Consider the following 12,526-nt stretch of genomic DNA (forward strand, 5'->3'; position numbering starts at 1 on the left):
CCACACTATTACTCCAGTTCTTCCATCGGTTTATTTTTGCTGAACATATCTATTTCAAAACACTAATTTTTGCTTACCACTGTCTTAACCAATATGCGCCAGTCCGTGTCCAATCCTTTATCTCTCCGTATACCATTGACTTTTCCCACTCCTACTCCACCAGACTGTCTGTTCCTCCTCTTTACTTCTCCAGTTCCAAGGCCTGGCTACGCAGTGGTGCAGTGAACCATCCATTGAAATCAAAATTGTGTAAACCACCTTTCAGCGTCTCCTTCAAGACTCTTGTGTATAGTCAGCTTTTATGATGTGTCTCACACTACTATGAACTCTTACCACTGTTACTGCAGTTTGGTTTTATGACTGTCCCTTACAGTTATTCAGTGAATTCTACTACCCACATGTTGTTTACTGCTCCATGGACTTTTTTTTCAATTTGTTTTTACACTTAAATTCTTAAGTTTAAATAAATACTTAAAGAGCATGTGCTACCTTACTTTTTAGTTTTTTTTTCTAGTTATTTTTATTTTTCTGCTGTATGTGAATAATTTATTTTTGACTTTATGGATTATGTATATTTGGTAGGTCATCCTGAATAAGCGAATTTGCTAACCAGATAATAATAATCTCTACATTAACAGCAATGTGTAAAATAAACCTTTCTAAAAGACAGTAATTGACAAGCTTCCATAATCGGTTTATTGTAGGGGGTGGGGAAGCTACCTTACAGTAATCTCTACTGGATTATACAGTAGGTATCATTTTCTTTTTTCTCCATGGAAAAGCCTCTGCTTTATCTGTAGCTATTACATCATTACTTGATGATTTCTGCATGTTAACAGATGTAGATGTCTATTTTTATTTTCAGAGCACATTCAAACAGAGGTTTCCTGAGACCATTTATATAACATTTTGATTTTGTGGTATGAACTCTTAATGTAGAGTCAGCGAGTCAGTGAGCCTACAGTATAGCAGTTGAGCTACACTAGCTCTAAATGATGTTGGTAGATTTCTTGCTGACTGCATTATAGATTTTTTTCAATATAGTACTTTACAGAATTTATCTTAGTGCTTGGATTTAAAACTACTGTGAGTTGAGGTCTTTAATAAGCTCATACAAGATCCATGAGCTTGTTTCATATTGTTTCCTCCTGCTCGAGTGTTTTAATATATCCATAATATATAGTGTTTTCCATAAAACCCCTGCCAATAATTGGGATCACATTTAGATAAATTACAGGTAATTATATTTTTATTTTCAAATGGACAATGTACATTGAAATTAATTTTGTTTACATCATTACACAAAACTATAATAAGCAAACTAAACACTGTTACAAGGAGGATGAATTATAGCCAGGCATTTATATGGACACAGTGAAAATGACTAATTTCAGAAGTATTCTGGAATCATTACATAACAGAAACATCCTTAGCAGGAATTATTGCTAGTAATACTTTCTAATAAGTACTGTATCTACTAGCTTTGAACAGTGTGATGGTATAATTTTGCTTATTCTTTCTCACGAAAGTGTTGCACTTCTGACATGTTAATTAAGAATACTTAATAGTCTGCCATCATCAAGCCAGACCATTTTTAATAGATTCAAGACTTGAAGGGAAATCACTCTATTCTTTCTAATCTTACCACTTTATGCAGACACTATATGCATGTTTATATCTAAGGTTTACCTGTACTTTGTGCTATCCATTTTTTTCAGTCAGTCCCAGTCTGCCCATTCCTTTCTGATGAGAATCATTCCCATAACAAGATGCTGTAATTATCTTTGCTTGACATCTGGGGCGGTACTTACTGGGTGATGTGTTGTGTTGGACTTTCATCAGGGTTTTAGTGAATTTAATTTTTATCTTTTCTGATCATCAAACTTTTGTGCCACATGGCCACATATCAGCTGTGTTTTTCATAGAGATTTAAGTTCTAAAGTCTAAAGATATTAGGGATTAAGCCTTTTTTTCTGTAAAGGGTCCTTATAGTACAGTATGTGCCACTTATCCAAATAGGCTTGTTTTGTATGCTGACTAAGATATTGTAGATGTATGAACAGTGATTCACATTCCAGACACAGAAATTTGCAAATCTTTCAAAGTCACTGTACACTCAATTTAGAAGGGCGTCCTTTTTGAGATAGTGTGTGGGTGGCATGAGCATATTCCTCTTCTTAATAATCGACATCAACTTTAATCAAACAGTAAAGTTCACATGATCAATGTCTCTTTATTTCTGTATCACTGATTTGTTTCAAAAGCTTTTTGATCTTCTTGGCTGATTTTGTTTGTATCACTGTGAGTTGTGGCTTGTAATTTAAATATGCAATAGGGTCTCCACATCTGCAAATTTAACATTAGCAAAATTGCTTATTTACAATTCATTCTGGGCAACGGGCTCTTGGATGGGAGAAGAGCACAGCGGGCTGAAAATGAGCTGAAGGTTGTTAACCACAACTTTCACAATTAGTGGCTCAACGATCGTGAGACTAATCTAGCTAATGACTGAGCCTCTCCCTGCTGCCTGCCCAAATACCCACTACCCAGCATTTGCACCTCAACATGGTCTTGTTTTTATATTGCAATGAGCACTCCAGGTCCTGTCAGCAGCATGGGGATGAAAGGCTAATGACGACTTTACAGGCTTACTGATAGATCTATTGCCCTTTTCATGACTAGGCTGGAAGCCTGGCTTTCATGTTGTTTAACCGATTGTAAGTTTTAATCACTTTTGTTTCTTTTAGATAATCAATGTTATTTAAATTATGTTAAAGTAAATTCATTAGTACATTAATTATCTTAGAAGGGAGGGTTACTTGTGCCTTTTAACGATACTACTGTAATACATTATGCAATGGTACAGTATAAGGGTGGAGTTGTTACACGAGAATTTGGCTATGAGGGTTCACATATCGAGACCTACTTGTATATACTTAAGGATACAGTTGTATTTAATCTGAAGTCATGTTAAACCACTTTGGTTACACATATCCCGAGAACATTACACTACTTTTGTGACCTTTTTAATAGCATATAATATCTCACAGCAACATCAAGATTGGGTTAATTCTCATGGAAGATATACCTGATACTTACCTTGTAATGTTTTCATTTTCACAGCAAGTAAATCAGAAATCCTATAGTGAATTTTTAAGACTAGTTTTGTTATTTTCATGTCTACAGTATTTAAATGTTTTTTTCTGAATCTGTATATGTGGAAAACACCTACAAATATATATTTCAGATATATCTGTGATACCAGTTCACTTTCACCGGTGTGCTTGCTTGCATCTGCACTTCATTAAATCTCCTGTCTCCTGACTACTGCAGGCTCCATGTCAGTGATATGTCAGGATATTTGTGTTAAATAGAGCCCCCATTCACCTTCATCACTTTCACAGTTTCAGTAGGAATTCTATTTCTGATGCACATTTACTGCTCAAAGCTTAAAAATTAAACTGTCCTTTAAGATATACAGTATATAGTAATTAGTAAACATATATAATATAGTAATATATGGATATACTGTAGAATGTCATATGATTGGATAGTTTAATGACAATTTACTTTGCACTCTGAAGGATAATGTATACTTAAGTATTTGATTACATCAATTAAGTAATTATCCTTCCTGTAACTGTAACCCATGTTATTTAGAAAATTATTTTATGTAAATTGGTAGTATTCATTTATAGCACTAGTACCAAATTATTAATGAAATTAAATTGACATGAAGCTTTTAAAGACTTGGCATTAGAGCTGGAAGATATGTTTCTTTTTGTAACTGGAAAATGAAAGTTAATTAAATTTTGAATTTTAACCATTTGTATAGTAATACAAATAAAGGAGGCAAGACTTGTTTTCCCAGTCATCAATGCGTTTAACATTCATGTGAGATTTTGTTTCTTCAGAAAGTAAAAGATTCCATTCTTACCGCTTAATGCAGACAATTCTGTATGGAACATTCCATACAGAAGCACTCATACCATTGCGGTATTATTCCTATTATTAACCCATGACCCAATCATTTCAGTATTGCAAGTTACTGTAGAAAATCAGAACAGCAAGATATTTTTCCTTTCTTTTTTTCCAGACACAGACTTTTGTCTTTTGGCGTATATGTTGTAATTAGAGTTTCATTATGTGATATTTATATTTATTTTATATCTAATTATAGGCATTCTACTGAGAGATAGAGATAGCAGAAAAAAGAAACATTACATGTACTGTATATTATATGGGTTGCAAATGCAATATGGAAGATGCTGAAATAAGGAGGAAAAATGAAAGTTATTAATTAAATTAAATGAAACATATACAAAAATTAATTTAAATAACATTCTCTCCTCCTTTTTCATTGTAAGGTTATTTCCCTTTTTCTTTTGTGTTGTATATACTATTAGTTTTAATTATAATAGTTTATATAAATGCTAGAAATTAGCAGATAACTGCAAAGCTAGATTATTTAAAGAGTTACGCTCATTATGCAGACAGCCTGTTTTTAGGAGTGTTTATCAGCACTTATTTTACTGTGCTTGATGCTTCCTGAATGATTGAGCTGGCAGCTAAAGTATCTTAAACAGGTCTTTTCATTCAGTCAGTCATTTCAATTTTTTACTAACTTCATTAATGTGCCACTGAAATCTGGTCTTGCTTCCGTAGACTTAAAGTCTGCTGCTATCACACCTGTATTAAAATAAATAAATCTGGTACCACCAATTTGCTGTGTTTGCCATTGTTGTGTGTTATGTGTGATGTTACACACTATTATTTTATAAGTAAAATTGATTATTTTATTTAAAAGGTAAAGGCAAGGTATGTGTAATAGGTTTGTGGTACCTTGATTTTACAAGACATTCATACTCAAGTGGTTATCTACTGTATTTGTTTTTGTTGACCATATTATAAATTGTCCACATAGAAGGACAAGTTCATACCAGCCATAAAATAAGATTCAGTTTTGGAAGGGAGTAACTCTATTTACCTATGCTGGTGGGGTACCTACAGTATCTGAGTTATGGACAATTAAAAGTTAGCAGAGTTCGTTATTGAAGTCCCCTCATTTTAGACAACTTTGCTCCTGTTTTTAGGTGGTGCTAATCAGTGGACATCTGGACAGCTGGGATGTTGGGCAAGGAGCCATGGATGATGGCGGAGGAGCTTTAATTTCTTGGGAGGCACTTTCTCTAATCAAAGACCTGGGTGAGTACACCACACCACCTGCCCCTAAAGAAGGGGTGGGCAGTCTTGATCCCAGAGGACGAGCATTGCTGCAGGTTTTCATTTTAACTCTGAAATGGTTAGCTGGTAACAACCTAAATCAGCTCAACGTCTTCCAGCTCTTTGGATACTAGTGCTGTGAAGAAATACACACTGGTCCTCCAGGAGCAGGATTTTCTCATATTAATTTCTAATGTTTCTGCCCCTGCACATTTGCAGGTAGCCCATTTGGTAACAGAGCTTGAAGACTGCATTGCTCACGATGCTGCCCAAATGTCCATTTAGTGGTAATAATGACCAGTATACTGTGACAGGTTTGAAGATTGTCATGGGCCTGTTTCCTTCCAATTAATGCTGAATCATTGTGCTCCAGTTGTTATCTCTGCAGAACAAGCAAAAAACGATTTTGCTGCCTTCTAATGGAGCCCAGTGATGTTTCCACATCTTTGGCATGGGGAGGGGGCCACTGTAACAAAGGCTTTAATAACTCAACAGGCACTGCATACTGTAAACCAAAATCATTTTGCTTAAACGCAGTAGCTCCAGTATATTTATGCCAGATATAAAAGCATTGTATTGAAGGCACTGCATGTATAAAAGGAGCAACAGAAGTTACTTATGTTTTGTACTATAGCTTAATATTCTTTTATTGGATTTTTACTCATACAGTGCACAGAGATACACATGATCAGGGCCCTGCAAAAGTATTCACCCCATTCAAATGATTTAACATTTGCTGAACTACAAGATAAAGACGTATGCATTACATATTTTTAAGTTCATATCTTTAATTAAAACTGGTTAGATAAGTCAATATTAAAAAAAAAGTTAATAGGTCTTAACATTCTTGCATGTATGTACTGTAAGCAGTACTGATGTTAATTAAAAATAAACCATTTCATTTAACAGATTCACAAAAAAATGTTTAACATCTTTACTAAGACGTTTACTCTCTTATGCAGTACTTTATTCAGTTTATTAAAATTAGATTTTAGATATACATATCATGTCATTTTTGTATATGTTTCTAAAATATTTTAATCTCAATGAATAACAAATACAGGTTAAAGTAAAGCTTTTTAAACTGTTTTTTTGTTGTTACATATTATGTAGTATAAAGCCAAATTGATTTAACCGCAGTGTCATCAGCAAATGCTAGAAAAATATGACTACTTATTTTACTACAATAGAGAGAGATAACATGGTGATCAAGTTAGAAGGTTCTAAACTAAACACACTAGATCTGAACTTCTATTTTTCTAATATAGAAAAGAACCCCATTACTTCTCTTGTGAAGAGATTCATCTAAAACATTTTTGATTTGCTGTTTTGTAGAACATAAACATGGCAGTTTGTTTCAAAGATGGTTTCCATATGTGCTATGGGAAGACTCTTGTAGTCATGTAGATTTAGTTGCAGTTCATTTGTCTTCAAAATCAGAGCCAGTTCTCTTATGTCTTACATACAAATAGGCCAGGCCCCCTTGGCTTTGAAAACAGGCCAAAGCAGCATAAACATTTCAGAGAAAATTCAAGTTTAGAATGTTTGAAATGCTTATTTAGTATCATGTTGGAAATACACACTGTCAGTATTCTCCCAGATGATATAGTGAGGCATTATTGCTTCTAAAGAATAGTCCTTTAGTTCTGGTTGGCACTGAGTAATTGTTATATGAAGAATCCCTTTGTGTAAAGTTTTGAAATGCGATTCAAAGCTTCTTGATATATTAGTTTTTACTATATTGGAAAGAAGAACATGAATTTCCACATCATTGAAACGACTTTACACTTATTTAATGAGTTTACACTATTTAATGGCCTGGAACATTACAATTCAGATTCATTTCATAACAGTTTCACAGTCTGGTCTAGTTTAATTTTTCTGTGAAGTTTAAATAATTCTGTACTTTAGCTGAATATAGTATTTGGTATAATAAGGGTAATAAAGTATCTAGTTATAGTGAGCTGTAGTTGCAAAGGGGCTCTTGTTTAACACTCCAGTGTGTATGATACAAATGTAATGGGTCTCTCTACCTGTAAAATTATTTAGGATTCTTCAGGATGAAGATATTATTAATATACTTATCTCACAAAAATAATAAAATATATAAATATTACAATTATATTCTAGATACTGTATAAGGAAGTTTGAAAATCCAATGTACCGTGATGTCAAATTTAGTAGTAAGTGGAAACTTGTTTTTTCTCTCTATAGTGATTAAATTTAATTGGCACTGCATGAGACAGCTGTTATCCAATAAATAAAAGCACAGCAAGAAGCTCTTTAACATTGAAAATTGAGTTGCACCTTGTAGCATTTTAATGATTATATGAGGCGAGTAAACTGTCCTCATAGTAACATTTCCATTTATCTGCTTATATTTGTGTATTTCATTGGTAATGTGATATACTGTACTGTTCGCTGACAAAATACTATAAAATCTATTTGAAGAACTACAACTACTGTATGTGCTAGAACTTAAATATTATTGAACTGTTGTTATCTAAAATGGCTTGTACAGTACATCAATAAACATTATGTATTAACAAAACCACAAAAATAGTTTCATACAGTACATTCAATGTATAATACTTCTGTAGCACTTCACTCAGTTATACAGTATACTGTATAATGCAAGCAATCCTTTATCTTGAGAATAATAAGGGAATGTGATAGGCAAGTTGAAACTGTGAGAGTTCCTACCCTTATTCTGCACACCTCATTACCTCCTGAGAATGAAATGACATGATGTTAAAAAAATTGTCTGCTTAGATGTTTCCACTTGAAAAAGTAGTGCTTTTAAGCATTAAAAGACACACATGTTCTCCAGTTGTAATCACACAGAAACAATGCCACATCTCAGTGAAGATGAGACAGGGAATGCACTTTGGAAATGTTACCAGTATGAGCATCACAACTTGAAGCTGATAGAAGGGTTTTGCCCCTGTCTCTCCACCATTACCTGTCAATCATGTGTGGTGACCCAGAAGTGACCACCCTAGTTGGCTTCTGACAACAACACTTCACAGCTGCTAATACTATTTTGTAATGGAAAACAGTCATCAGATTACACAGAGCTGCTTGTATCCAATGCAGGCACATTTACATTGCTACCATCTTGGCTAAACATCACCACTCTGTATACAGTAAATGCAATCTGAAGCCAACTTTACCAGCACCCTCTTGGATTTTGGCAAAGGGAGGTGTTTTCTCACACATTCCAGCACTGTGTTTTATTCAGTGGTGATAATAATATAGTTTTGGGTGGCATAATGGCAGTCTTAGGAGCTGGCTTGTAGCTGTTGATGATACTGTCACTAAATTTGTTTTTTTTTTTTGTTGAGAACACTTTGTGACCTTTGCTCCACCTGCTGTTACATTAATACAGTCCCTTCATATTTCAAGCCGACAATTCTTTTGCTCACCTGATTGGAGTCACTCAAGACTTTCTGTGTGGGATGAATTCTACAGTATGTACAGTTCCCTCCAGATTCTTTCACACCCCTGATAAAATAAGAACAAAACATACCGAAACAGAATGAGGTTCTCTTTAAATAAAATTTAACAAAAGCAAATCTCCAATAACATTCTACTATTTTGAAATGCAATTGCAATTGCCCCCCAATTCCCTGCAGTTGAAAGGAAGTAATGCACATGGAAGTTAGTAGTAGGCTAAAGTCTGAGAGCTCCCTGAAAATTGCAAAGCAAATGGTCATTAACTTTCACAAGTTGTTAAATCTAACACATTCTTCTATAGCATGCATTAAGAAATTTAATTACACCATAGGCTGTAAAACAAGGGGTTTGTGAGGCATCCAAAATCCAAAGGCAACAGTTGTCGAAAACTACAATTCAAAGTCATCTGAAACTCAAACTTGCCTGAAGTCATTTCTATGACAATTCAAACTATTTCTTATGGTAAAATGAGGATTTTGGATAGCCCTACTGTAAAAGTTTGTTTGGCATAAAAATATGAAGATATTTAAAAAAACACGTGTATTGTGAGGTGGGACTTTTGTTTTATTATTATGTTTTGGGGGTGTTTTACTGTACATACATACAGTACTGTAGATATTTGAGTCCTTGTCAAGGTAGGAGAAATCCTGAACCCCAACACATGCATTTTGTCAGTGAGGGTGTATCTCACCTTACGCTCGTTTCTTGCTGAAATAGGCTCAGGCTCCCCCATGACTCTATTATACAAAACAGTTAGAAAATAAATGGATTGATGGCTGAATAAGCTATGCATATCCTTTTTTGGACTATCAATTTTCTTTCACTGTATATAATTAGTACAAATAAATTGTGCATATAAACAAACAATTCTTGTGAGAATGAACATCAAAAAGAGAAATGGGCAACAAGCCGATGATATGAATATATTGGGTGGAGTCTCAAATCAAAGAAAGGAACGCATGTGTTGGAATTGGAAACTGAATTTCAGATGAGCTTCAGAATGAAGAACTAAAACTGTAAAAATGATAGAAGATATTATAATTTCAGTTCAACTATTTCTCATATATAATTGATATTATTCATATTTATAATAACTAATGATAACATCCTTGAAAAATAAGTAAAAAAAACAAATTGTTGTTTTGTTTTCTGATTTTTGATGGTTTATAAACAATAGATGTATTTAAAAAATGTAATAGCTGAAATTGTGAAAATATTTGAATTTTCTTTTCCCTGTGATAGCACACAAGCTGATTTTTACAGATGTAGTCTTGTTCACATGAACTCTAAGGGAGTATCTTAAGATTTTTTATTAATATTGACTAGTCCCATGAGTGATACCTTTAATCAATGAAACAGTTTCTGCTTAAACAAAACCTGGGAAAGGCATCTACTGTTCTGTGGATGATTTCCTGTGAGACATTTCACAAAAGCAATGATCCAGTGAATTGCTGATTTTGCATGAAAATGAAAATATTCAATTAACAGTTTAACAGGATAATCTGGCCCTTAAGGCTAATAGATTTTGGTGTCTCCGAGGAGAATTTGTTAAAATAAATTGACAAGTGTGCTATAACTAGAGGTGTTCTTTAGAAAAAAAACTCCAATGCCATGTTCAGTTCAGAAATTAAAAATGGAAATATTGGTAAGGTCATTTGATTTTTTTTTTCTGTTAGGTATATGAAAAAGTAACAGAAGAGGAATGCATTACTTTATCATTGCTACAGTGCCAAGTGTACTGCAGGCCTTAGACTTAGGCCGTAAATATTGAAATGACTTTAAATATAGCTGAAGTGATCTAAAACATAATCTGATGCTCATATAATCTTACTGAAACAAGACAAAGAAGAAGGGAATAATCAGATTGAATTATTTCCTCTGCACTTGAGAATCATAGATGCACCTGTAATAGTCTATTGATGAGTGATTGTTCATTAAGTATTATTGTCTCTAAACATACAGTAGCTATCTTTGTTTCTGATATGAAGTCTTTGGTTTCATCTGACAATTTTATATATACAGTAATACACAAGTAGAATAGATTTGCGGATTACACTTGTTGTCCCTCAAGAATGCATGTGCAGTGGTGGTGCATAACATCTCCATTCCCTACCAGAGGTTAAAGTCCAAATAAAAAATAATGCACGTTTTTATATTGATGTAACTTGTTTATATAGATGAATATATCTTGTATATATAGATAAATGTTGTTGTAAAATGTAAAGGAGTGACTGTTGATAGTGGCGGTGGTTGCTGAATGGTGTGAAAATACAAGTCTTGTGCCCAAAGCCACAAGTAAATTGCTCAACTATTTTTGGTCCTTTTACTTTCTGTGAGCATTTTAAATGTCATTTGTTTTAAAGTCTCGTAAATATTATTACAATTTTTAGGCTTATTTTCTACTATTATTGGTTGTTGACTGTTTTGTTTAAGCATTTTATTTGGTGAATGTTAAGGTTTATTACTTTGTTGATCATTTTCTTTAAATTATTTTCACAACCTTTTAATTACACATTTTTAGCACTGATGTTTGCTTTTGATATTTTCATACAGTACCGTTTTAAACACTTTTACAGCTTTTTGATATTATTTTCAATTTAATCAAATATAAACATATGGTGCCAAAAACATTTTAAAGAAATGTTAAAAACATACTGTTTTTTTTTTTAGAATAATGTAGTAAGTGTGAGACTATTGGGAAATGAATGATGGCTGGAGTAGAATGAGATAGACAGCAGACTGTGTGACATGCAAGCAACAGTATTCTTCCTTGATTATTTTGCCTTGAAAACCCTGTTGAGCTGCATGTTAGTGGCTAGACCAGGCATGCTAAAGTGAGAACAGATTTGTCCTAAATTAAGTAGTAGTTTATATTATATAGGCACAAAATATGCAGATTGAAGAGTGTAAATCAAAACTACCTGTAGATTTTGTTGTGCTTCCTATGTTCAAAGGATTCACTTGCGTACTGTTTTTCCAGAGGAGTACAATTATTTTTAAACTGTAATTGCAGACTGTTACAGTCTCTCCTTCTGCCCCTTTATAACCTAAGAGTCCCTTAGCAGGAAGAAAACACTAACCCAATCTGAAGCATGTTGCGGAGTTTCAATAATTGTGGGGCTCTTTAGAGATTTTAGAGACAAATCTCTTCAGCACGTTTCTGTAATTAAAACTTTCTCCGAGAAACACATTATATAAAATGTCCAACGGGGAAAACTCGGGTCACACAAATGAAAATGATATATCTGTATACAAAACAGAAAGGAGACAAAAAATACAATATGAATAAACAGAGGTGGAGAAGAGATTCACATTGTGTCCCAATGGTAAGGGGTTTTCAAAAGATTCATGTAAATCCATACTGCTATTGTGTAAACCAGAGGAAAGCAATCTCTGGTAAAAGTCAAACACTACCTCTCACTGTCCTCACATTGGCTAGCTTAGCTAGCTAACAGTACATCTGAACTCCCTTGGCAGTGGAGACCACTGTACTGTATATTCTTCCTCTCACTTTTCCAAAAGGCTGATTAGTTCCTTATTCTGAACAGTGTTTACTTCCTCCTTTCACTACTATCGTTCCCTGTTTTTCTACATGTGTTGCACACATGACCACCCGCCCGTCATGGGCAGTACTATGGTGCAGTGGTTAGCTGGGGCACTGGGTTAAGTTCCGGACCCGGGGTGCTAACTGCGTGTACTTCTTCCCGTGTTCGCATGGGTTCTCACAGAATGCTCCAGTTCCTTCCCACCGTCCAAAGACGCTCTGGTAGGTTAATTGGTTTGTGTTTGTGTGTGCCCTGCAATGGACTTGTGTCCCATCCAGTGTGTATTCTGCCTTACGCCACGT

The 12,526-nt window shown here is 34.2% G+C and overlaps 1 protein-coding gene across 3 annotated transcripts in view; it reads left to right on the plus strand.

The window, feature by feature from the left end:
• LOC102688390 (carboxypeptidase Q) overlaps window positions 1-12,526 on the plus strand; it is a 141,784-nt gene that overhangs the window by 95,698 nt on the left and 33,560 nt on the right. For all 3 annotated transcript variants that reach the window (XM_015357085.2, XM_015357086.2, XM_006635645.3), the window contains one exon: window positions 5,094-5,205. In XM_015357085.2, coding sequence (XP_015212571.2) covers window positions 5,094-5,205 — 112 coding nt within the window. The remainder of the gene's footprint in view (window positions 1-5,093; window positions 5,206-12,526) is intronic.

The sequence above is a fragment of the Lepisosteus oculatus genome, chromosome 10 (assembly GCF_040954835.1).
Source record: "Lepisosteus oculatus isolate fLepOcu1 chromosome 10, fLepOcu1.hap2, whole genome shotgun sequence".
NCBI classification, from domain to species: Eukaryota; Metazoa; Chordata; class Actinopteri; order Semionotiformes; family Lepisosteidae; genus Lepisosteus; species Lepisosteus oculatus.